Consider the following 27,861-nt stretch of genomic DNA (forward strand, 5'->3'; position numbering starts at 1 on the left):
TGAAGTGATAAAAGAGTTAGTGTTTCAAAAAGTGCCACAATCATAAATGTGCATATATCCCAAACAGAATGTTTTGATACAATGGCAACTTAAACCTTGTCCCAGTCTCAGCCAGCAGCCACACTATTGAGAGTGCCCTTCCCATTGTCCTTTGAGAAGATCTGAAAGTCTATAATTTTTTATTCCCTCTTCAAGGTCCTGTATAGAACATGAATCTAGCAGGTGCTTTCCATGCTAGACAAAGGCTACAGAGAGCTCAACTGTGGGTCTCTGGCCACTGTATCCATGACAGGCACAATGCCTAGTGACCAACAAACTTGATTTCTCTCCCCTTATTCTCCAGGGCCTAGAATGGGATTCTATATCCAGTACAGGGTGAGATGAGGCCATACAGATCAGTTGCCCTGAAATGGAACCTGGATCCTATTCCTTCTCTGGGGTAGCCATAGGATTCCTTTGGTCTAACAGTTACCAGAAAGCCTGGTTCCATTTCTGTCAGGGCCATTTTTGGCCAAGCCAATACATGAATTCTTCCATAGTCTCATTCTACTATTTGTATATCTTTTCTATACCCCAGCCTTGAGTTTTCCATTGCCACTCTTCCCCCCTCTGGAACAGGTTACCAGGGGATATGAAACTTGCCACTGTGGCAGATAAGAAAAATACAAACCCAAATGGCCATGAAACACAGCCACCTTAGTCCTAGGAGCATAACCAAAAGAGGCAGAGAGCAGGAATCTTGGTAATAAATATATATGCATAAACATAGACACATTCCTGCCCAGAGCTAGAAATGTCCAACCTCCTCAAAACCAGAAACACACAAACAAAATGTGGCATAGTTCAATAGAATAGCATCTTGATGAAAAATAGAGGAGCTGATGCTCGCTACATGTGTGAGCCCCCCAAAAATACCCTGTTAGTAAAGAGGTCGGACTCAAAAGGCCAAGTACTGCAGAATACCATTTATAAGACTGAGTCCCCACAGAGACAAAAGATGAATTCATGGTTGTAGGGATAGAGTAAGAGACAATGGAATGTGGTGACTGATAATGAGACATTGCTCCAAGTGTTGAAATGCATAGAACTAGAAAGAGGTGATTGTTGCTCAATGTCAAAAGTTAAATACCACTGAACTGAATGCTTTCCAATGGTTCTATATTATATATTTTTGCCTCAATTCAAAGAGGGACAAGATAATCAAATATTGAATAGGGTGATAACACACCCTGTAGAATCTTCATTGTTCCCTATTGTTGGGAACAATGAAGAGTGTCCCATGCTGTGCTGAGCCAGGTATCCCACACAGCTCAGGACTTGGCACATAGACTTACTTGACCTGATATCTGAAACCCATCGTTCCTGTCTCCAAACCCATGCTCTCACCTCAGCCTCTTGTCATACCACCAAGATTTTGTTCTCTGTTGAATACAGATGCCCTACAAATGATGAGGTTATTACCAAATAAACTTAAGAGCACTAGTCTAGAGATCAGAATTACTCCTCATGTTCGCATGGCAAATGGGAGCTGTAGATTCTTCCACTATCTAAACTATAGACAGAATACCAACCCAAAGAGCACTAATCTAGAGATCAGAATTCCTCCTCATGCTCGCATGGCGAATGGGAGCTGTAGATTCTTCCACTATCTAAACTATAGACAGAATACCACCCCAAAGAGCACTAGTCTAGAAAGAAGAATTCCTCTTCATGCTCGCATGGCAAATGGGAGCTGTAGAATCTTCCACTTTCTAAACTATAGACAGAATACCACTCACAGAGCACTAGTCGAGAGAGAATTCCTTCTCATGCTCGCATGGCAAATGGGAGCTGTAGAATCTTCCACTATCTAAACTATAGACAGAATACCACCCCAAAGAGCACTAGTCTAGAAAGAAGAATTCCTTCTCATGCTCACATGGCAAATGGGAGCTGTAGAATCTTCCACTATCTAAACTATAGACAGAATACCAACCCAAAGAGCACTAGTCTAGAAAGAAGAATTCCTCCTCATGCTCGCATGGCAAATGGGAGCTGTAGAATCTTCCACTTTCTAAACTATAGACAGAATACCAACCCAAAGAGCACTAGTCGAGAGAGAAGAATTCCTCCTCATGCTCGCATGGCAAATGGGAGCTGTAGAATCTTCCACTTTCTAAACTATAGACAGAATACCAACCCAAGAGCACTAGTCGAGAGATCAGAATTCCTCCTCATGCTCGCATGGCAAATGGGAGCTGTAGAATCTTCCACTATCTAAACTATAGACAGAATACCACCCCAAAGATCACTAGTCTAGAGATCAGAATTCCTCCTCATGCTCGCATGGCAAATGGGAGCTGTAGAATCTTCCACTATCTAAACTATAGACAGAATACCAACCCAAAGAGCACTAGTCTAGAGATCAGAATTCCTCCTCATGCTCGCATGGCAAATGGGAGCTGTAGCATCTTCCACTATCTAAACTATAGACAGAATACCACCCCAAAGAGCACTAGTCTAGAAAGAAGAATTCCTCCTCATGCTCGCATGGCAAATGGGAGCTGTAGAATCTTCCACTATCTAAACTATAGACAGAATACCACTCACAGAGCACTAGTCGAGAGAGAAGAATTCCTTCTCATGCTCGCATGGCAAATGGGAGCTGTAGAATCTTCCACTATCTAGACTATAGACAGAATACCACCCCAAAGAGCACTAGTCTAGAGATCAGAATTCCTCCTCATGCTCGCATGGCAAATGGGAGCTGTAGAATCTTCCACTTTCTAAACTATAGACAGAATACCACCCCAAAGAGCACTAGTCTAGAAAGAAGAATTCCTTCTCATGCTCGCATGGCAAACAGGAGCTGCAGCATCTTCCACTATCTAGACTATAGACAGAATACCACCCAAAAGCACTAGTCTAGAGATCAGAATTCCTCCTTGTGCTCGCATGGCAAAAGGGAAGTGCAGCATCTTGCATGGCTTAGATTAAAGACAGAATACCACCCACAGAGTACTAACCTGAGAGAAGATAAAAATGTAGAATTTAAGTTGTTTTTGGCCAAACATATATTGCTTTTTAATCTATGACAAAGTTCAACCATCATAAGTTAAGACTGTCTATATTGCTAAGAAAGAATACATATGAATAAAAAGAATCTCCCCTGCTCTGACCTTTGTAACTTCTTGTGCCTAACCTTGAAACTCCATCCCTACATCATAGGAGACTCTACTAATGCTACCTGCCCTAATGTTCCTCCAGGGAACCTCATGCTGAGAGTTGGGAGTGGGGGTAACTAAATACCAACTTGTCTATCTTCCAAATGGAAGAATATGGGACCTGCTGGTCTTTGAGGGTTCCTAAGAATAAAAGCACTAGTCTGGGCTCTTATTCTAGCTTCGTGTTAGCCTCTGAACTTGATATGTTAAGATCTGAGGATGAAGTCAGCTGCCCACACACATGTATGCACTGTGAAGATGATTTACTGCTGTATTTCATGAAGTTTGTAGGATCCCCATCTGTTATCTCCATAAAAGCACTCCTCCGCTACTCACGGATATTCATGTAATGATATTCAGAAGCAGTGGCCTGTGTGTCTATCACCCAGTCCAACACATACCAACTACTAATGTACTAGCAAAGTCACAGCTATCAGTCCTGTAGTTTCCAAGGGGGCAGAGGTCATTTTCTTAAAATGTACTGTGTCTCAAGTTTACAATTTGGGGTGGTAAATATCATGAACATAGTTTGTGTCTATTTTTTACCATAACAAAATAAGAAGAAAACAGAAAATATTTTATGTCCTTGTGCTGCATCTGCTTTAAGTTTAAGCAAGATTGACGTTTTCTCCCTCATCCCAAGTCCCGGACTAGCCTTAATTTACCCACTATATGTAAATTCTCACTTAGTCAACATTCAACATTCAAATCAGAAGACTTATGAGGACATACCTTCAAAACCTATAAACCACTCTGCAAATACAAAACAGCATTATTAGCTCAAGTAAAACCCATCTTGTACACAGCACAGAGGCCTATGCTGAGTACACAATCTCCTGTGCCAGCCAGCATCACTCTCAGGTAACAGACTCAGGAAATTTTCTACTCTATGTTGTGTGAGGACTCACCTTATGCCCAGGCTCTAGAACCTCATAGCACATAAGACAAACTGAAATCCCAAGCGCCCTCCTATTACCCATGGGTAGTGGAGGCTAAGAGTTGGTAAGACAATGGTGTAGAGGCCATATGACAAGCTAGAAACCTAAGTTTTGCCTAACCCAGTGTCCCCAACCTGTGGAAGGTGAGGATGATGTCACCAAAGAAAATGAAACCACCTCGTTGGAACTAGTTGAGATTGACTCAAATTTCCTGTATGAACAACAGGGGAGCTGGGAGTGTTTCTATTATTTACATGAAAAGCATGAACCATCAAATCTTCGGTGCCAAAGGTCCATGGCACTGAGCTCCCATCTCTACAGTTGTCAAGGAACAGAGCTTCTAGAAAAGAAGCCAGCCTCAGAGCACATCCAGATCAAGCTGGAAGTCTGAACCATCACCTGTGTCCAATAGACAGACACACCCAGTGGACAGATAGACAGACATTCTCCTATCTCTTGACATGACATTATCTAGCTCCTCATTTCTCTTCCATCATTTCTCATTTCATCAATTGTCTGGTTCCATATCCCTTAGTAAACCTCAGATCCATGACTTTCTAGATGGTCCCTATTCTGCGGAGCCATTCCCCACTCAGGCCATGCCCCAAAGCTCTTCCCTCGACTACAGTGACAGCAGAGAACAGAAGGACTTCTAACTGGTCCTCAAACTGAAAATTGATCTTCTCCAAGAGTCTTTTGCTCAGGTGTCTATTTGATCCCTGCCATCTCTTAGCATAACACCCTACTCAAAGCTTTCCAAGACTCTAGGGATATTACGAGATTAACACAATTGACTGTAGATGCCAGATTCATTGTCAGTGATGACCTTTAGTAGGGAAAGCAGATTATCAGTGTATCTTGTGTACCACCTACTTTGGGACTCATGACAACAGGAAACACAGATTATAGCATTGGGTGCAAAAGGGTAGATAGACGAGGGGTGGAAGGATGTCTGCTTGGAAATTGATGGGTGAGCCAGTAGATGAGGAAATGGGTGAATGGGTGATTCATAGAAGGTGAACTGATAATGGATGGATGATGTTTGGAATGTGGATGGAGGCATAATGGATAGGGGGATTGATGAATAGATGAAAGTTTAATGGAAGGTGGAGAGTGGATATATGGATAGATCTATGGATACATGGATGCATGGACAATAGATGAACAGGTAGATGTATGGAATAGAAAGGTGAGAGTATAAATGGATGGACTGATGGGTAGTTATGGGATGTATGAAAGAAAGATGGACGAATAGTGAATAGACAGATGAGTAGATAATGGATAAATGAATAGATGGATGGACAGCGAATGAAAAGATGGATGAGTGGGTGAACAAACAATGGAAAGATGGATAGATGTGTGTTATATGGATGAAGACAGATGCATAGATGCATGGAATCAAGCTAGCAAATGAATAGATGAATAAGGGATGGAAAATGGATAGGCGGGTAGTGGATACTGAAAAGATGAGTGGATTTGCACATGGAATGTGGGTAGAAGATAAATTATAGATCACGGATGAGAAAAATTAGACATTGTCTAGTAGACATATGGAATGTGGATGAAGAAGAATAGATGGGCAGATGGGTGGACAGAGAAATGGTTAGCTAAAATAATTTAAATGGGCAAATGAATGGAATGGATAAAATGAGTAAGCAACTAGTTGGGACAAAGGTTTGCTGGGAATGGCCACATGAAGTCAGGTGGAAGACATGGGAACAAGACTACCATGTCAGAATCAGAGTTTCCTCCCCTCATCTATTCTCCTCTCTCACACACTGCTGGTAAGCAAGCTGACAGTGATAAGGGGTGGGGATTTGACTTGTGTGGCCTCTGACTGTCATGAAGTATACCAGTCGATCTCCCTCCCCACTCAGTCCCTGACATGGAGCTGACTAGTTGTCCAGGACAGGAGTGCAGGGCTCCACCACCTCTGGTAGTCACGAGGAGCAAACAAAACAAAGCACTCCTTCCCTGACTTGCTCCCAAAATAGCCTCTCACCGCCCAGACACAAGGCTGGCTGGCTTTCCCCCACTCCAACCTGACTCTGCAGATTTCCCAAGCCCTGAGCTGGGCTGTGGGACAAATGAGATATAAAGTTCTGCGACTCCCAGCAGGTCTAGGTGACAGAATACCAGGGATGCCATGGCCATGGGAGAGACAGGAGTCATGAGATTCCAAACCCTCTGTGGGGACTTTGTGATCAAAAATCCTATGACAATTTCCCACATTCTCATGTGTGTAAATTCAAAGAGAAATTTCTGAGGAAAAGATTACATAGGCCAGAATGTGAGCAGATGCAGCCGACCCCAATAGCTCCTTGCAGCTGGAGAACCATCCCCACATCCCAAGGCTCTGCTAGTGAGAGTCGCCACCTTGGGTCCCCAAGGAGGTGTCCCCTGAGGAGAGGACAGAATTCAGAGAACAAATTCTGCCTACAGCAAATGAAAGCTACATCAATGAGATGGAACCTTGGGAAAGTCTCTGGGGTCTTTTGAGCGTCGGTATGCTCATCTACAGGATGGAAACAGGAGGGGGAAGGCAGGCAAATAAAGTTGGAATCAGAGCTCGGCTTTTGCCTCTGTCCCCCAGGTTTCTCTGTAGGATACTTCTCAAGAGGATGGCAAAGGAAGTTGGAGATGCTCCCTGGATATAGGTGAATTAGCCTCACATAGTGTCTGGGAGTGAGCTGAGCAGATAATAGACGCAAATAGGAGATGGGAAGGGTCTGCATTTAGAGCCTAGCAACCCTCACCTGTGAGCCTCCACCTCCTTGCTTCCTCTTGAACTAACCTCTACTCTCAGATGTCACCAGCACCTCCATTTCTGGCCTTCACCATGTTATTCTTTCTGCTGAAGCCCCCCCCCGCTCCTCTTCTAGGGCATCTACTGTTCCCTTGCCATCTGTAGACAGGACCAGCCAGCAGCAGTCAGCTGAGTGAGTAGCTAGGAGTGCTGAATCTTGGCTGAGGACATCTCCTGCAGGAAGGCATCCCCCACCTCACCGTCCCCTGGTTATAGAGACACTCGTAGACCACTAGCAGGTGCATACTGGTCAGACTGGATGCCAGTCACCTGTCTGTCACATCAAGGAGTAGTATCTCTGTAGCAAAACCATTCCAAACTCTCTAGCTAGTCATTGGACAAGCAGGGAAACCAACAGGCAGCCCAGACAGAACTAAAAAATCACACTCTAACATGATCTCAAAATAGACTCCAGCTCACAATCCCCATGGCAACGCCCTGGGTCTGAGGACTGTCTCTAAGGAAGGAGGACAGAAGGGTGGGACAGGGGTGGCCCAGACTCTGAATACTCCATGTAAGAGTCCCATTGCCCACAGCTGGCACACAGACAGAGAGGGGCCTGTGGGGTCTCAAACTCCACTGAATATCCAGGGAAAGGGGCAAAGTGGAGACAAAGCTCATTGAGTCCAATGACTGGAGAACCCCATGCATTGTGAGGGACATGACACTGAGAAAGAATTAGGACTATAGCATCTGGATCTTCCCTGCCATATCTGGATCCTTCTCAGCTTTAGGGTATCCACAATGCTGTGCTGAACCAATCCCAGTCTAACCCACTCACCACTAGCTAAGTCTGTTCAGAGTAGGATGAAGTCAGCAAGTCTTCCTAGGCACTTAGGTTTGAAGACATAATTGTCCAACCAGCATCACCTGGCAGATAGAAGGCAGCCTTGATCTTGCTTATAGTGCCTTTGGGAGGTGAGACGCCAACTCTGTCTTTGTCTCTAACTTGGCCTCAGCCCTCTAGCCTCCAGAATTGCAGTAAATAAATCGCTGTTATTTATAAGCTTGCTACAATAGCTTGAACTAAGCTCCTCATACTGAGACTTCACCTTCCAAAGTTTACCCCTGCTTGAAAGCATATGTCTCTCTCACACCCATTTCTTGCCCTTCCTAATAACTAACTACCCTATAATGCCACAGCTGTATGGAAGATGTGAGTGTCACCATTTGCTAACACCAGACCCTCCCAGACACAGACCCTACCTCATCATCTTCCTTTGAGCCACCTGGTCCCAACCCATGACTACAGGGACCTGGGAGTTGTGCCTGAGACTGGCAGGAACTGGCAGCCTCTCTTCCTGTTGGCAGTGCCTCTGCATAGACCAGCCAAGAACTCAGGCACAGCATTGGACGGCAGTGGTGGGAAACAGGGGCCTGAAGTTGCAATGCCTATGCCCGTAGTGTGGCAAAGAGTCAGGCAGCCTAGCTGTGGTCAAGAGTTCTATGGCCAGATCATAGAGAATCCTGTCTGCTCTCTTGCTCAACTTCCCATTGCCCTGATCTAGCAGGTGGCAGTTCTGAAGGCTTGTGAGTCCTACACCACACCTTGGAGGGGACACAAGAGACAGTCCTGTGCTGGAAGAGAGGCAGCAGGACAAATCCTCCATCTCCCGAAGCATAGTTCTGACATTCACGGCTGTTTCGCTAGTTTTAGAGCTGCAGCATGCACCACTGCAGCCAATGATGTGAATACAAAAGAGCCATGTACCGTCTGTGACAGGTAGTCTGCACCTGCAATAAGTTTGGACCTGCCTCTGTAGAGTTCCTTATAGCCCTGAAGGTTTATCTGGGACAGAAGCCAAGGCTACTGGTGGAGGAAGTTTGCCCCCAAGCAGAGGGCACATGATACAGAGCAACTGACTGCCCTCTGCCCTCAGATCCAGAACCTTTATTAGGGTTAGCCTCTCTAGGAACCCCATTGAATCAACAGCCCATAGTGATGAGGTCCCCAGCAACCTAAAGTACTGTCCTACCCCTCTATGTTCCTCCTACTTGGCAAAGATATCAACACACTGACCCCAGGATTGAACTGACAGATGGACAGTTAAAAGCAGGACAGTGAGACAGCACTGTGCCAAAAGCTTAGAAATAGGAGCCGTGGGGGTGGGGGAGACCATTTTTTAGGGCTTCTCCTTCTGAAAGTTCCAACAGAACCTGGAAAATCAGCAGGCACCTTGGACAAGAGACAGAGGGGGCACAGGATGAACTCAAGCCTCCTGTGAAACAGACAGCCTCCTGTTAGACCACCCACCACTTCTTGCAAACACCTGCTGTTCAGATTCGTGGGCTGCTGTTTTTTTTTTCTTCAAGATTTGCTTTTTTTGAAAAACCCAGAGAATATTCTCGAACAGTTAAATATAGCTCTCGTGAAAGCTGTCCCTTTTACATGCCTATGTTCATTCAACAAACATTCTCTGAGGGCCTGCTTAGTGCTAGACACTGGTGGGTGGACAACTCAGCCACTGGCAGGTAACAACATGGTCCCTGGCCAGAGGTGCTGGGGGCAGTGCACAAAGTCTGGCTTGGGAAAAGCTGATATGACACAGGTTGACAGGTGCTTAGCTGGCTGGAGCCCTGAGGCTACAGAGAAATGAGAGGCAGCTAACAGCCAGAGGAAAATGCATGGAGAAGGGATGTTGAGCATTAAGGGAGTCTATCATAGCCCCTGACTCAGTCTGCATGGGACAGGGGGGTGCAATGAGAGTCAAGGCTACATATCAGCAAGAGTTTGAACTTCAAAGGCCCTGGTAATCATTTATGTGGTTCATAAAGAGACATTGATGGCTCTCAAGCAGGGTAGTGACTTAATGTATATTAATACCAGCCTTGAGCCACCACAAATGCATGCAACTGGGAGGAGGCCAGGTGTGGAACATCTTCAGAGTACAATGTTGCATAATGCCTGTGTCCCTCCTCCCCCGCCAGCCCTTTAAAACAAATGCTTAGATCATCCCCAAAGGAAGCCAAAAACCAGACAGGGGACTTACATATGCCCAGAATGAATCTAGGCTGAGCTAGAGAGCAAAACCCAGAGCAGGAGAAAAAAGGAGAGAGAGAGAAAGGGAGAGGGGGAGGAGACGGAGGAGAAGGGGAAGGGGAGGGAGAGAGTAAGGGAAGGGAGAGAGGGAAGAAGAGGAGGAGAGGGACGGGGAGAAGAAGAGGGAGAGGGAGAGGGAGAGAGGAAAGCAGTCCCAGTGACTGGGTCTCCTGGGTGTTGGAGAAAGAAAGACTTCAGCCAGGACCACCAGGGACCAAAGGGAGCACAGCAGCTCCCTTCTAATGAACGGAGAGGACAAAATCCTGGCGCTGTTTGCAATTGCCACCTGTAGGAAGGAGAAAGCATTTGGAGGGAAATGGGTGCTTAGCACCCTGCTTTATAAAGAAATACTGCTGGGCTCAGGGTGGATGCTTAAGAGGATGGAAAGAATAATATCCTGTTAGCTTTTGAGGGATGGGATACAGAACAGATGTCTAGGATAGAGAACAGGAAGAAAAGAAATCAGCCAAAAAGAGGTTCACCCACCCCTCACCTCCCCGCTCTACTCTCATGTAATCTCTGCCACCAGCTTCCTCCTGATCACCCTCCTCCCTTCTGCTCTAAGAAGTCCTCCCCTGATGCCAGCTTCCTCTTGTTCACACCTCCTCCCTTCCACTCTCAGTGGTGCTCCCCTGCCAGCACCTATTTTGGCTCCATAATTTATCCTCACTTTCACGGGGTCCCTGACGATATCCTGAGATAGCAAAACAGCAGCTGGTGGCTTTTGCCTTTAGGAGCAAGCTCTAGGGCTCCATCATCAGCCATCACATTTAATAGCCAAATCTGTGTCCAGATTTGTTTCATAATCAGAGTCTAAAGCTCAAAGTAAAAAAGGTAGTTGTGGCCATGTGACCCACATCTAACCTATGGGATACAGGGAAAAAAATGTTGGGTAGGACTTCTAGAGAGGTGTTGGGATAACTTGGCTAAAATAACCCTTCTGGCATTTTCCATCCTTCCTGCCTTGAACAACAATGTGTTTGGCACAGGAACATGTCAGGGAAGATGAAGTAGAAAAATCAAAGGATCTTAGGCCCCAGATAATTCTGAGCAGTGGGCCCTGAAGATTGATATGACCATCACTTACCTGGGTTCTCCAAGGTCTCTGCTGCTTCTGCATAGCCTGGGCTCAGCATGGTCCTCATCCGTGTTCCACGTATGAATGCTATGGCATTCAGTGAAGTCACAAGACTACATACCTGTGCAGCTCAGTGCCCTTTGTTCCTAATGATGGCATCTACAGCATTTGTTTCCTTTCTGCCCCTTCAATCTAAGAAAACGTGAACTCCTATCACATTCCTACAGGGGTGAGTGTACATGGATCCCCAGATTTTCACACTGACTTTTCACCTATATTTGTATCTTTTGTTACAAGCCATGTCAAAATCTTCCTAGAAGAAAAAGTATAAAAATAAACTAAAAACATTAACATTTACATAACAAGTGCTAATGAAAGAAAGCTGACTCCAGAATCATTAGGACAGAAAGGGAGGTTCAGACAAAAAACATCACACGCAATAAAAAATCTTGTTGTCTCTACCAAGAAAAAACCATGAACATGAACCTATATGCATCTAACTGCATAGCTTCAAAGCACAAAAAGCAATATTTGCCCAACTCAAGGAGACAGTGATAAACCTCAATAATGAAGCATTCCAGTGGAGCATCCTTAGGAGCCATAATTGCTAATAATAGCAATGAACAGACTATAAGGCAAGGAATGCACATTAAAGTATCCAAGGAGCCAAGCGACTGGGGTATATGAGTGATGGGGTCTAAAGTGTGGTGGTCCTGGGACAATGGTGAGCCTAGAGAGCACATGAACCAGTTAGGTATGCAAGTTAGCATAATGATAGCCTGAGACACTGTGCTAAACTCAGTGTGTGTAAGCCAATAATATTTTCCAACTCTCGAGAAAGAAAACATACATAAGTCCAAAGTAATAGAAATGTCTGAACTTTATATATAACAGAGAACTAAATGTTCTTTTCAAATAGTTGGAGGACTTAGCAAAAGATCAATTTTTAGCAACAAAGAAAAACCTCCCAAAATTTAAAATACAGAAACTTTGAATTTGAAATGTGCTTATAGACTATGGCAGACAGTGTATGTTAGTTGTTTTAAATGTTTAGAATGCAATAAAAAATAAATCCAATTATCCCAAACATCTTGTCAGCCATTTTTGCAACTATTATTCTCTGCATTACATAAATGGCAAAGGCTAAAGCACAGAGAAGTCAAATCTTATGCCCAAGGTTGCTCAACAAGCAAAAGCCTATGGAAATAAGCTTGTAAGCTCATGATTCTGATCTCTCTGCTAACAAGAATTCATGTGCATGCATATTGTATGACTTTAAAACCCACACGCTTAGCTCTTGAATTAACAAGACAAACTCATAAAGAACTTGTAAATAATTGATTATAAAAAGCAAAAAGATCTGCAGATCATTGGTTAAAAGAAAAACACTCATTTGCAAATTCTTTACAAATAGTTGATGATCGGATGCATCCAAAGTAGCAAACAGAGGACAACACATAGCCTTTTGTATTTTAAGGGGGAAAAAAGGCTTATACTTGAAGCTGGCGGGGGGAGGGAATAAAACTAAATAAAGTAAAATAAGTGTTTACAAATAGAAAAGCAAATATCAAGGTAACCTACTATAATAAAGTCAATAGATGTTGTTAGCTAATGCTTCAGATTTTTGAACAATGCAAGAGCCAAATAAAACACATATGTCAATCAGAGCTTTTAAACTAGATAGCTGAACTGGAAGATATGAACCAAATCTCTGCAGGTATCTGCTTACTAAGGCTTCCTAATTTACAAAGAGAACTACTATTTTCTCAATTCAGTTTCTTAGGTTCTATGTTATAAGCAGAAGTAAGTGTACACTTGCTGGATAATTCTCGAAGTACATGTGGACAATACCAACAAGGTGGGTATGGAGATGTGAGGGTATTTTTGTATGTTCTGTAAGCTTTCACTACCATCACTTCAACTTCTTCCTCCCAGTGATGGGATGTTCATTTTGTAACTCAATACACACTAGCTTCCACTTCTCTTGTGCTTGGGGTCCCCTGGCCTGAACATTGTCCCCTACAAACACCATATTTACCTTCTCAGCAGCCAGAATTCCTTATTATTCAGGTGTTGTCAGAAAAGAGCTTATCTCCAGGACCTCCCACCATGAATGTTTCTTTAAACCAGCCTCCTGAGGATTTAGCCTGTATCTCTGTATTAGCCAGTCACTAGAACTCCATGCTCAGCTTTCCCTGCCCTGTCCTACATTAACTGCCATCATACACCCCCCAGAATCAACTATAAGGAAGTGACCCAAACATCACCCCAGTTTGTGAAAGAGATTGCCTGGGTACATCATGGACTTACTAAATGTGGAAGTAATAAAAGGATCAAAGTGGACAGAATAATGAATACATTACAAATGAATACAAAGTGGATAGAGGAATGAATATATGGAAGGCTAAATGATACAGAAGGGTCTGTCAGGTGAGTAACAGGTACCCAAAAGCATAATACCATGGAAAATGGGGGAAGGGATGACAGGAAAGAACTTAGTGATTTAGTGGCAGAAAAGGAAATGAATGATGGGTGTAGGGTAGACCTTGAATACAAGGGAAACTTGGGGAAGACATGGTAGATAGTTGAATGCCAGAATGACGATACAAGGGCAGATAAATGTAAGGTACAATTGTACAATGACTAGTGCAAGTGAGGAGTGAATAATATAATAGTATAAAGTGAATAAAGATGAGGTGACACTAGGATGCATAGGAAAACAAATGGCAGGGTTGAGGGGGATAAGACTGGAGAATTAGGGATACATGTATGAAGGAGAGAGAGACTGGAAGATAGGAGGATGAATACATTTACAAACACAACAGCAGATATGGAAATGAAAGAGACGAAGACAGTAACAGATACAATGTCAGATGCTCGAGCTAATGACAGGTGATTAGAGGGCTGAATGCTAGAGCAATGGTGGAGTGAAGAAGGAGTGACAGGTGCACTGACAACCCAGTGATATATTGACAGAGGGGAAATGAGTGGCAAGGGCAGAGAAAACTCAATGATGCCATGTAGAAGATGAATGTATGGTGGGTACAGGAAGACTTAATGGTGCCCTGACAGGTGGGGAGTAGGGGCAAATGTTGAGAGTGTGAAGGACTGTGATATGCAATGCCAGAGAGTAGAATGAGTCACAGACTTAAGGACTGAGTGAAACAAGGCATAAGAGAAAACAAAGGATGGGTGTGTAAAGAATTGAGTGACACTGGGCCCATTGTGGAAATGAAAAGCACAATCATGAAGAAATGAATGAGAGGAGAATAAAAGACTAGTGTGTGTATTGTGGGGTATTACCGTGAATGGAATGATGAATGGGTAGTGCACAGAAGACTGATATAACAGGAAGGACTAACTTATAGGTGTATAGAGGATGAGGTAAGGCACTAGCAGATGGAGAAGTAAGGATATGGTGGAAGGTTGGAGAAGGGATGCTGTGCCCAGACAGTGATGATACAAACAGACAAGAAATGACTGGCTAATATAGAGATACAGGCTAAATCTTCAGAAATAGGGATGAATGATAAAATACAATGATGGGTGGAAGAATGAATAACAGATGCATATAAAATTGTGCAATAAGCAGGCAATGGTGGTGCAGGCTTTTAATCCCAGCATTTGGGAGACAGAGCCAGGTGGATCTCCATGAGTTTGAGGTCAACCTGGTCTATAGAATGAGTTCCAGGACAGCCAAGGCTACACAGAGAAGTCCTGTCTCAAAAAAAAAAAAAAAGAGTTGAGTGACATTCCGGAAAATGAGAAATGATGACGAGTGTGTTGAGCATAGTGTGATTCAAGGACTAACAGGGAAACTATGAAAATTGCATGGAAGAGTCAGTGACACCTTAAAAGTGGAGAAAAGGTGGTAAGCAAGTGCATGGCTGAATAATGCAATGGCTGATGGGTAATAATGGGTATGGTTACACAAAGAACCATGTAACAAAACAATCCATGAGAAAATGAATGGCAGATGCACAGAGAACTGAATGATGTAATGGTGTATAGAGGAATGATTGACAGATGATGGAGTGAAATCATTGGTTCTCAGAATGAGTGACAGGTTCATGGAGAACTGGGTGACATAACGATGTGTAGGGGAATGAACAACAGGCACACGGAGGAAGGAGTGGCAAGCACATAGAGAACTAACGAGATGCTGGAGAGGGCAATAAATAGAGGCAAGAGGGAATGAATAGTGTGATGTTTATGGGAAATAAAGAGGCAGTGCATGAAGAACTGACTTATTTCATGATGTATACTTTATGGTAGCTGTGTGGAGGACTGAACAAGGTTGTGATGTTTGGAATGAGTGATGTCACAGCATATAGGGGGATAGGAGATGAGTACAATAAGGACTGAGCGATGCTATAGTTTTAGTAACAGAATATGGGGCACTGGGTGATGCCATGATCCATAGGGAAATGAGTGGTGGGTGTGTGAAAGACTAAATGATCAGTGATTCTCATGGGGGATGAGGGACAGTTTTTAGGAGAACCAAGTAAATAAGGACTGCATGGTGTAATGATGCATAGGAGGATGAATGACAGGTGCAGGGTGGACTGAGGGATCAATGGTATATAGTGGAATGGATGGTCTGTGCACTGAAGAATGAGTGATGTGGAGCATCTGGGAACAGACGAGAGGTACGTGGGGGATTAAATGATGTAACAGGTGCATAGCAGGTGCACCTAGGAGTGGATGATACATTAGCTGATAGCAAAAGGACTGGATGTGTGTGGGTGACTAAAGGAAACTGGGAAGGGTAGAGGAGTGAATGGTAGGTAGCTGGACCGTGTGTAACACAATGGGGGATGACAGGAAGAAGGACAGGTTTGGGTGATAAAATGGCAGGAAGGGAATAAATACAGGTGCATGAAAGCTCAGTGGCACTGTGGTGGACAGGAAACAAGTGACAGGTATAGGAAGAACTGGATGGGACAATTGAGAATGGAGGAGAAAAAGGCAGGTAGGAAGAGTAGCTACCTGGGCCCTGGCAGATGGAGCATGAATGGCAAGCACTTGAAGAAGTGAGCCAGACAATGGCAGGAGAGATAATGACTGTCATGTGGCAAGAACTGAACAATTCATGTGAGACGAGAGATTGAATGGTGGGATTAGAGAGATGATGATACAGGTAAGGCAGTAGGGTGAAGGAGGAGCCCATGGAGGTGGGAGGGGTTTAGGGTCTGATAGAAAATGAATAGCAAGTGAATGGACGAGTGTATGGTGCAGAGGTGAATGTGGAAATGAATACGAAGGAGTTGGAGAGCTGAGAGTGACAGTGGCAGATGGGGGCTGAGTGATAGGTAGCTGGAAGTTCAAGTGTCACAATAAAAGATGAGAAGATGGATAACCAGTCTGTGGGTGACTGAGAGGATGGTGGGCAAGGAAATGGGTGATATGTGTGAAGAACTAAGTTACAATGGGATGTGGGAGTGTGGATACTTCCCAGATATGTGAATAGTGATATCTCAGAGGGAAACTATATGAGATTATGGAAAGCTAAGACAATGGTAGATAGGGGTGTGTGGAGAACTTAGTCATAGCAAGACAGGATGGGGGATGTGTGACAGGTGGGTAGAGAACTGAATGATGAGATGGCAGCTGGATGTTTGAGTGACAATTGTGGGGAAGACTGCATAAAATAAATAATCAAGAAGGAGGCTCTCATTGTAAGGAGGAAGGGGGAATGGAAAGTTGATAGAGATAAAGAAGTGGATAGCAGGTTCAAGTGATGTGGTAGTAAAGAAGGAGCACTAAGTGAATGTGGATGTACATGTCATTTGGGTGAAGGGACCAAATGCTCCAACAATGAGACAAGAGTGAATGGCAGTTCTATGGAGGGCCACAAGACATGATCATTATGTAGAGGAATGGACGAGAGGTGCCCAGTAACTGAGCGATAGTCACAGCATCAGGTGCAGTAATGAGTGATAGAGGAATGGAGGCACATGTGACACAGTGACAGATGTATGAAGGAATTGTATCTGTGTAGAAAACTGGATGGTGCCATAGTTAATGAAGGGCGAGGTTGGCAGATGTGCAGCAGACTGAGCACTGCAAGGGTGGCAGCTGATGACAGGTTATGCAGGACAAAGTAACGCCTCGTGTCAGATAGAGGAGTTTCATGGAAGAATGGTGATATGAGAGTAGGTGGGACAGTGAGAGGGACTTGTGGAGCAGTGAGTCTTCACTAGTAGCTAATGGGAAATGAAGGGTGGGTGCGTGTAGGATTGAGCAATACTGTGGCCACTGTGGAAGTGAATGACAGGCTCACAGAAGAGGAGTGACATGGTGTCCGATGCTAAATAATATGTGCAAGGACGACAGTGTGCATCCATTGAAGAAGTTGAATGGTGGGTGAGTGGTGCAATGTTGGCTGATGGAATGACTGACTGTCCAAGTGCATGGAGGACTGGGTGATGACTGGCTAATGGGGAGTGAATGATGTATCGGTAGGGGTGACATTGTTAGGTGGGTGAGGCCATGAGTGACAAGGTCCAGAGAAGATTAAAAGATACAATGGTAGGTGGTAGAATGAGTGAGTGGCTGTGAGGTCACAAAGTGAATAAGTGCATATGTGCATAAGCATGGGTGGATAGAGGTGTCCATAGTAAGTACCTGGACAACTGTTGCTAGGATACCTAACATAGGACATTCACCTCCTGCTCCTATTCTTCCCTCTCTGATCTTCCTAGGTTAGATGAGCCAGAACAGAGCATGTGACAGATTGCCTCTCATCTCATTCTTGTTTCAGAGCACCAGAGTGTCTCTACACATCTAGGGAGAAGTGTCTGTAACGCTACCCCAAAACAACAGCCCTATTCCCTGTTTCCTTCATGACACCTTTAAGCAGGATGCTCGCTAGAGAGCCTTGAGCTGAATAAGGATGGCCAGGGCTAGGACTAGAGAGGATCCAAGGAAGCAAAGCTGTCTAGGCACCTCCTGCATCCTCAGCATGACAGCTGCTGGCCACCTAGATATGGAGAACTCAGAACCCCCTTGCTCCCAATGCTATCCATCACCTAGGTTTGGCTGAGCAGGCTCCCTAAATAGTGAGGTGGTGCACACAGGCCTACCATGACCCTTGGGATGACTTCCCAGCTAGAGCCTGCAGTAAAGAGACCCTATTTGCATTATGGTCTTTTATGCCCTCTCTTTTAGTGTCCATTGCCTTATCTGCCTCAGTTTCCTCATCTGTCAAGCAGAGCAGTGCTTTCACTAGTTCATGGGTGGATGGAGAGAGAGACAGAGACAGAGAGACACAGAGAGAGACAGGGAAAGACACAAAGAGACAGAGAGACATAGAGGGAGTTAGAGAGAGATAGGGAGAGACAGAGAGAGACAGACAGAGACAGATAGAGAGACACAGAGAGAGATAGGGAGAGACAGAGAGAGACAGGGACAGACAGAGAGACACAGAGAGAGATAGGGAGAGACAGAGAGAGACAGACACAGACAGACAGAGACAGAGAGACACAGAGAGAGAGAGAGAGAGAGAGAGAGAGAGAGAGAGAGAGAGAGAGAGAGAGAGAGATCAAGCTCCATGATTCCTCAGGCATCAACCTGTCCCATTGGTCCTCCTTCAGCTTTGCAGTACTTTGTGGGATGCCTACTCTATGCCAAGTTCAGTGCTGGACAGTATAGGTTCAGGGAACAAAGGTAGTTTAGACCTGAGGTAGAATAAACAGAATCCACAAGGCTGAGATGGACTGGAAAAGAGGAGGGCAAGGGTGGGACTTGAAAGACTGGGGTGGGTAAGATGTTCTGTGTGTGTGTGTGTGTGTGTGTGTGTGTGTGTGTGTGTGTATGCTGTGTGTGTGTGTGTGTGCATGTGTGTGTAGGGTGCTGTGCATGAATGCATGTGTGTGTGTATAAGGATGCTGTATGTGAGTGAGTGTGCATGTGTGCATGAATGTACATGTATATGTGGGCACAAATGTATACACACATATGTGTAAGATGTGCTTATATTTGAGTATGTGAGAAAAGATACTATGCATGTGTGTAAGCAGTTGTGTATGAGTATGTGTGAGCATGTGTGTATAAGGATGCCATGTGTGAGCATGTGTGTATAAGGATGCCATGTGTAAGTGTGTATTGTGTATGTGTGCACTAGTACATACACACATGTGTATAAGGATGTCATGCTTATATGTGACTGTGCATGTGTGTAAGGATTCTGTAAATGTATCCATGAATGTTTGTGTGTGTGAGTGCACAAGAGCATGCACACATGTGTGTAAGATGTTGTGCTTGTGTATGTATGCATGTGTGAAAGGATGCTATTCATGTGTGTGCATGTAAACATGCTGTGTGTGAGTGTGCATGTGTGCACAATTACATACACACATGTGTCTGAGGATGCTGTGCTTGTGTGTATGAGTGTTTATGTGTGTTTGAAAGGATGCTGTGCATGTGTGTGCATGTTGTGTGTAAGAATGCTGTATGTGAGTATGTATGTGTATAAAGATTCTGTGAATGAATCCTTGAGTGTTCATGTGTATGTGAGTGCACAAGAGCATGAACACGTGTGTAAGATGCTTCTCTGTGTGAATATGTATTGTGTAGTGAAAAGATGGTGTGCATGTGTGAGTGAGGATGCTGTGTGAATGAGTGTGCATGTGTAAGGATTCTGAGCATGTGTGAATGAGTGTGCATCTGAGTATGTGTGCACATATACATGCACACATGTGTGAAAGAATGCTGTGCATCTGTGTGTATGTGTTTGTAAGAATGGTGTGTGTAAGTGAGTGTGCATATGTGTAAGGATTCTGTGAATGCATCCATGCATATGTATGTATGTATGTATATATGAGTGCACAAGTGCATGCATACATGATAAGGATGCTGTATTTATATGTGTGTGAAAGGATGTTGTGCATGTGTGTGTGTATAAGAATGCTGTGTAAATGTACATGTGTGTGCACATGTGCATTAAGGATGCTGTGTGTGAGTGTGTATGTATGTAAAAGGATTCAGTGCATACATGCATAAGTGTGCATGTGTGTGTATGGTTGTACAAGTGCATGCACACATGTGTGTCAGGGTGCTGTGCTTGTGTGTGTATGTGTGTGTAAAGATGCTGTGCATGGGTGTGTGTGTATGTGTGTAAAGATGCTGTGTGTGAGTGAGTGTTCATGTGTGTGTAAAGAATGCTGTGCATGGGTGTGTGTGCATGTGTGTAAAGATGCTGTGTGTGAGTGAGTGTTCATGTGTGTGTAAGGAATCTGGGTATGTGTGTATTAGTGTCCATGTTCATGTGTGTATGAGTGCACCAGTGTATGCACACATGTGTATTAAGGATGCTATTATGCGTGAGTGTGTATGTGTATGTGAAGGGTGCTGTACATGCATGTGTGTGCATGTGTAAGGATGCTGTGTACATGTATGTGCATGTATGTGTGTGTGAGTGTGTGTGTGTGTGTGTGTGTGTGTGTGTGTGTGTGTGTGTGTGTGGTTAGCCTGGTAGACAGCACAGGAGAGGTAAAGACTCTCACTGAGCTTAGCTGTACCTGATTTATGCTGGACTAAACCAACTAACTATCTGGGCTTCCAGCACCTTCTGTGGAGGCCAGACTTTATCTTATCATCTATACTATCCCTAGTGTCAGAGCAGGCAGCACAAGCAAGTCAGGCCAAGTGCTTGACATGACTGTGGGTCATAGTCACCTCAAGACCTGTGATGAATGCTGTCCATTTTGTGAAAAGTGTTCAGTGATCTGCTTCTGACTTGGGAAGGAAGGAGTTCCATGTCTGTCTAGAACAGGGCAGGACCCCTAGGAATTCTTTCAGCCCCACCTCTGTCTGCAGACCCCAATACTAAACCAGTCACCTCCACTCCTATGACAGCACCTCAGTTTCATACGGACTCGGAGAGTCGGGAAAGTGTGTGCTTCTTCCCTGTTCCTCAAAACTGTACCTAAAGAGAAAAAGCCACAAGCCCACCCTTCTTCCCCCGTAGTAAACCAGCCTTTAAATTGTCCTCCACAGCTTGGCAGATGGCATCTGGTGTCGTCCTTTTTAACGATCCTAAAGGTGACCATCTAGATGATAGATGTTAGACTGTAAAAAACAGGTGATGGCAATCCCATCTCTGGTACTTTCTGCAAAGAGGCTGACTGTGAGGCAGTTTTAGCTTAAACCTCCCACTGTGGGAGGTGATACGTTTATACCAGTCATATTATGCAAGCTCCAAGACCTCATCCCCAAGCAGCAAAAAGGCTAATCAATCCCCTGTGCCCACGCACACTCCACTCAACACCACCTACTTCCCGCACTTGCCTAGGCCCCCACTGCACAGCCAATCAGATCAGTGGGCTACAAGAAAGGGGGTCTCACTCAAGTTCAAAACCAACTAGTAAAACTCCATTCAAGAGAGCTGCAAGTGACAACAACACCAGAGCACAGAACTCCCAGAGCTACGGCTGGAGTCGACATCATGGTCCAAAGTCTTTCATGAAGGCATAGTTACAGATTCAGAATAAAGTGGTAATGATATATGTTTGCAACTCCATTCCAAAGAGTGAATTAACAACTACATCTGAGAAGCAATGTTCATTAGCCAGCTCCAGGGGCTCCTGCCACAACCAGAGTCTGGGTGCAAAGTTGACGTGCACACACCCAAGAAATCACTCCAAGTTAGCCGAAAAGGGATAGCTGTGAAGACAAAGCTCACTTGCTGATGTCATTGCCCAATAAAAGACAATTCATATGACAGCATGGCTTTGGGCTGCTTTTTATCCTAGGCCTAAAAAGCACCTTCACTTGTACTTACATTTCTAAAAGAAAAGAAACAAAATTAATTGCAAGAGTGTTTTATTTCCTATAGATCTGGCATCTACTAAGTGCTTCAATGTGCAGGGCTGTGGAGTGATCCTGCATCCCCATGGCTGATGATAAAAGGCAGCCTGTCAAGTGGTTATTATATAATAGGTCTTCTACAGGTGGGGAAACTGAGGCTGGAAATCAGAAAATGGCATCGCTGTAGTCTTCACTGTATGGAAGGCTCCAGATTCCAGTCTTCCCACTCAAGCTCAGCTGCCTTAGGACATCTCTCTCTCTCTCTCTCTCTCTCTCTCTCTCTCTCTCTCTCTCTCTCTCTCTGTGTGCATGTATGCATGTGTGTATGTATGCATATGTGTGTATGTGTGTATGTGTGTGCATATATGAATGTGTGTATGTGTGCTTGCACTAAATTATGCATATGTGTGTCTGTGTGTGTGCCTATGCATGTATATGTATGCATATGAGTGTTTATATGAGTATGTATGTATGACTGTGTGTATGCCCACATGTGTGCCTGCATGTGTGTAAATGAGAATGCAAGTGGGTATGTATGTGTACATATGTGTGCATGTGTGTATATGCATGTGTGTATGATGTGCATGTGTATGTGCATGCATGAGTGTATATATGAATGTATATTATGCTTGAGTGTCTGCCTACATGTGTGTAAATATGCATGCAAGTGTACCCATGTGTATGTATATATGTATGTATGTTTGTATACCTATGCATGTGTATCTGCATGCGTATGACTGTATATATGAGTGTATATGTATGATTGTGTGTCTGCCTACATGTGCCTGCATGTATATAAATGTGCATGCAAGTGGATATGTTTTATGTATATATGTATGTGTACATGTGTATGTATATATATGTGCATGTGAGTGTGTATATATGTAGATGTATACATGTGTGTATGTATATGAGAGTATGTATGTCTGTGCATGTGTGTAATAGTATGTAATCATATGAATATGCATGAGAGTGTAGATGTATGTGCATGAGAGTGCACATGTGAGCGTGTGTGTGTGTGTGTGTGTGTGTGTGTGTGTGTGTTTTCAACCTTTCTAAAAAATCAAGAGAAACCCAATAAAGGAAATTAGAAAAGTCATCATTTTCCTCTGTACTGATGATGACAGTGCCCTTCTTCAGGGGCTAAGACAACAGTTGCATTTGCTCCTCTTCTGTTGACGCCATTTTCTTTGGAGTTTCAAACATTAGAAGCTTATGTCCAGAACTGCCAATCATGTCAATGAAGGAAGTACACCTTAGTGAAAGCTACCTCTAGCTTAGTTCCTTTATTTTTTTTTCTTTTTTTTTAAGAAATGCTGCAACATGACTCTGCTAGTTTTAACCCGAGCCTTCTCACCGTGTCACCCACCTCTAAGGAGTAGTCAACAGTTTTCTGTGCTGATTTTTACTACAGGGAACTTAGCCTGAAAACAAAGTCCCTGTTTCAGACCTCGATCACAAAAGACGCTTTTAGGGGACCGTGAGGTTTCCCCCCTCTCTGTGTGTCACAGGCAATATTCTTGCCTTCCAGAAAACATACCTGTCCCCCAAACACATCTGTTTATCACCACCACAGTTCAAAGACAGAAATGATGCAGTGACCACTGGCCTCTCCTCCAACCTGAAAATGCCACAGGGTGGGGGGTGGAGGTTTGGGGCCAGCAGGAACAACATGTCCTTTATGTTGTGAATAACATAAAGGTGATATCTTCCCCCCAGACATGAAAACTTACCCTGATTTTGAGCATATTTAAATTAAACAACTCTCAAAAAGTCTTTGCAAACAAGAAGGAAAGACAGGCTGTCCCAGGCTGGTGCTTCCTGTTGCATATGGCAGGCACCCTCAAATCCTGTGTACTCCCCACCCCTACCCCCACCCCCACCCCCTCCTCAACAGCACAGAGCTTTTCAGATCAAAAAAATTGTTTTTTAATTTTTAATACAAAATGCATGGGAAAATTAGAGGGAGGACCAGGATAGTGAAGAGGGTTTCTTATCAAGACGCAGAGGCAAAAGAGACCACCTTTGAGTCCACATTCTGATCCTCACAGGTCCAAAGAGATGGACCAAGGCATTGTGCCATGACAGGGCAAGTGGCCAGCCAGAGACACCATTCTGCCTCCTCCCTTGGGATAAAGCCTGGCATTCCCAAATCCCACAGGTTTCCATGTGCCAATCTAGGGGTGTCTCCCAACCACTAGCTTCAGTGGGAATGCAGTCACAGGGATCCATGAAAGACTGATCTGTAGACAGTGACCTGTGTGTGGGAACCTACATACGGGCAACCCCATCTTGTACTAGATAGACTCTTTTCCAGAATGGATTAAACTCCCCCAGTTTCAAACAACATCCAGACTCCTCTGGTCCACCGTCTCAGTCCACAAGGGCAAACAAGCACTGCCCTATCCAACCCACCAGGTCCGCATTGCAGGCCACCTGCTGCCCCCCCACCCCCACCCCAACCATAGAAGAGAAAACTCTTCTCCCAGGACCTAACATTCTCCACAACCCAAAAGAGGGATATTGGGTGCTGAAATCTTGGTTCTCAAAAGGTCCCCAGGTGAGGAAGAATCAGTACCACCCCTCCTAGCTCCAAAAGCCGCCTCCTGCCACTTAATGCCCCGCCAGCTTTGTCCCAAATTCCCCAAGAGTTTAAGCCTTGGAACCCACTCAGGGAAGTGCAGCCAGAACAGGGGCGTTAGGTGGGTGGGTGTTTGGCTGTGGGATTATTCTTAGCGCTCCACTCTTTCTCAAAGTGGCGCCTCCACCCTCAAGACAACAGCACTGACTCTGGGAGTTCCCAAGCCTGGCCCAAACACCAGAACAGTCTGAAGCACCAGATCGCGGATCCCCTGAAAAAGTGAGGTCATGCCCCCTGGGGGATGAGACTCTGAAACAGGGTCTGTCTGGAACCTGGGGAGCCCCCACCCCCACCCCAGCCTCGTTCCGTGTGCTACCTCTCCTGGACCCCTCCTCTGTCTCCCAAGAGCCCGGTGGCGGCACACCCCTTACCGATAGTTGTGATGACAGTGATGGCGAAGTAGAAGGAACCGGCGAACTTCCACTGGACACCAGCGCGGTGGGGTTCGGACTGCAGGATTACCAGCTCCAGCTGCTGGTAGTCATCGGAGCTGATGTTGTACTTGCCTCTGAGGCGGACCTCTTCTGCTTTAAGTTTCTCCTCCTCGCGCATCTCATGGTCCGACTCGAGGGCGTCGAACACCGCGGCACCCACCAGCAGGTAGGTGAAGGTACAGGCGATCAAGGACAGGGTACGCACGTTCTGCCGCTTCATGGCCGCCAAGAAGTTCAGGCCAAAGGGGAGATGAACCAGACCGCGAGAATCCCAGTGCAGCGCCGCGCGGACTATGCCTCCGCTACTACGGTGGAGTCGAAGTTGCAGGCGGTGGTAGCAGCAGATGCCACAGCTGATGTTGGAAATTTCGGTCTCATCTTGGGGGTCCTCGCTCTCACGAACTTCACCACTTGAAGGCTGAGGGGCCTCCGCGGGTGCCGCGGGCTCCTGGGACTCAGCGACCTCAGCGGGCTCCCGGGACTCTGCGGATTCCGCGGCATCAGTGGACGCCCCGGGCTCGGCAGGCTCGGCTGACTCTGCGGGCGCAGCGGGTTCCGCGGGCGCAGCGGGTTCCGCGGGCGCAGCGGGTTCCGCGGGTGCAGCGGGTTCCGCGGGCGCAGCGGGTTCCGCGGGTGCAGCGGGCTCTTCGGGAGCACCCAGTGCAACGGATTCCGCGTACACAGGGGGGTCCGCGGGCGTGGTGATCACCACCGGGGTGCGCGTGATGGTGGGCAAGTTGATGGCATCGCTTTGGCGCGGAGGCCAGCGATCCTGGACCCGGGACACCCTATGCCAGGCCTGGGTCAAACGGTTTGCCCCAGTGCGGATGGTCGTGCGGATGGATGACCCAAGCTCGTTCCGCGAGGGCTGCCTGGTCCTCGGCACCTCGCCCCTCGAGCCTGCAGGCTCGGCTGGGGCAGGATCGGTAGCCGGGACAGAGGGAGACCCGGGGAGGGGTTCCCCATCCCTCTGGATGCGTTCCCCGGCTAGCGGGGCCCAGCTAATCGCCTCCAGTGTGGCGGTTGCCCCGCGGGGACCTGCTTCTCCCTCTAGCTTTCTTCACCCCTTTGGGTTGGGGGAAATGGAAAGTTTACTAAGTGAAGGTGTCTCTAGAATCCCTGCAAGCAGGGAGAAAGTCTATCTAGCAGGGCAACGGGCGAGGAAACCCGATGCCCCAAGATCCGAACGCCCCGTGCCCACCTGGGCGCGCGGGGCACGCGGGGTGCCCGCCGCGCGAGAGCTGATCTGCGAAGTTTGTTCCGCTCACCCTCTGAAGCTCAGGAACAGGACGAAGCCCAAGACAGGAGCCGCGACGGAGCTACCTCGGGTGCGAAGAGGGAACTGCGCGGCGGCGGCCGGCCAGCCAGCTCCTCGCCGGGCGGCGGGCGAGGTGGCGGCGGCGGCGGGAGGGGTCCCGCAGCCCTAGAGGAACTGAAGGATAGGGAAAGGGACAGGCAAAGGCGCATCAGCTGCCCGAGGATCCTAAGACTCTGGCGTCCAGGAGTCCGGAGAGGCAGCCGCTGCTCTGGTCTGCCTGAGGCGCTGTGCGTGCGCGCCGGAGGGAGCCCGAGTGTATGTATTCGCGGGTGTGCGTGCGCGCGTGTTTGCGTTTGACGGCCCCGCTCCGGCGGGAGGGGGGGGGAGGCTACTCCGAGGACTGGCTTCCCTCCCTCCTCTCTTCACTCCCTCCCTCCCTCCTGCAGCCTCTGGGTCGCGCCACCTCCCGCCTGGTCCCCAGCCAGCTGGAGAGGCGGCGGTGGCAGCTCCTGCAGCAGACCTAGTGCTTCACAGGGTGCACACGAAGGAGCCCAGGAGTGAGGGCCAGAGAGAGAGAAGGAGAGGGGTAGAACTAGGTGCCGCCAGAGTGCGGGGATGGGAGCCTAGCCTCTAGAAGGTTTGGGATGGAGATGGGGTGGCTTCCTTCTGAAAAAGTACTGGTCTCCTAAGAGCGCACGCAACCTTGGCAAAGTGGAGAGTTTGAGGGTCCGGAAGCTGGGGACGAGAAACGAATTCGGCCAGTGGAGGCAAATTAACCTCTTATCAGAAGAGCAAAAGCAAAACCAAACAAAAACAAAAACAAAAACAAAACCGGGAGAGTTGGGAATAAAAGGGGAAGGGGCGATGATGAGTACTGGAGAGTGCAACAGCAGTGGCCACACGCTCTCCCTTTTGCACACACACACACACACACACACACACACACACACACACACACACACACCACTCCAGCTGCAGCAGCCACCTGGCTCAGCGGCACCCTACTGGCTAGGACACTGCCTTCTAGACCGTTGGGGTTTTGACAGCCTCCTTGGTTTCGGATAGTGGTTTGTGTCCCGGGTGGTCTTGTACCTGCTGACCCTCCTTTCCCCTAGAGCTCCGGCGAATTGCGCAGACCAGCACTCTTAAGAGTTGCACCTCAAGGAAAGAAGGACAGGAATTTTCATTTCCCCTCTCCAGCAATACCCCCCCCACTCCTCCGCGCGCGCGCCCCCGCTTCTTCTCTGTTCATTTCTTGCTTCCTCCGCCGAGGAGCAGGGTGCAGGGACAACAACCACACACACACACACACACACACACACACACACACACACACACACACCGCGCTCTGGGCGAATCACCCGGAGGCACCCTCCAGGTTCAGACTTGGAGATGGAACAGGAGGATCTGGCCAAGGAGCTCCTAGCTAGTCTTTGCGGATCAAGAAGATTCTGTTTAGGCCTTCTGGGTTCCCCACCCACCCATCTCTCTTTAGGTTGCGCAGAGATTTTCTTACTCACAAGACTCCCCCTAGAGCAGTGGCTGGGGACTGGGACACATAGAACCAAGCTTTGAGACCCCAGGGTTTGGTTTCTTTGACCAGGCTATCGTCTCTGTCCCTAGCCAAGGATGCAGATGAAGAGATCTGGTGACC

The 27,861-nt window shown here is 46.4% G+C and overlaps 1 protein-coding gene across 2 annotated transcripts in view; it reads right to left on the reverse strand.

Annotated features, from left to right (window-relative positions):
• Kcnk9 (potassium two pore domain channel subfamily K member 9) overlaps positions 1 to 26,009 on the reverse strand; it is a 42,072-nt gene extending 16,063 nt beyond the window's left edge. For both annotated transcript variants that reach the window (XM_032916409.1, XM_032916403.1), the window contains exon 1: positions 24,887 to 26,009. In XM_032916409.1, the coding sequence (XP_032772300.1) occupies positions 24,887 to 25,169 (283 nt within the window). In that variant the 5' untranslated portion in view covers positions 25,170 to 26,009. The remainder of the gene's footprint in view (positions 1 to 24,886) is intronic.
• Positions 26,010 to 27,861: the final 1,852 nt, after the last annotated feature.

Source organism: Rattus rattus, chromosome 1 (assembly GCF_011064425.1).
Source record: "Rattus rattus isolate New Zealand chromosome 1, Rrattus_CSIRO_v1, whole genome shotgun sequence".
NCBI classification, from domain to species: domain Eukaryota; kingdom Metazoa; phylum Chordata; class Mammalia; order Rodentia; family Muridae; genus Rattus; species Rattus rattus.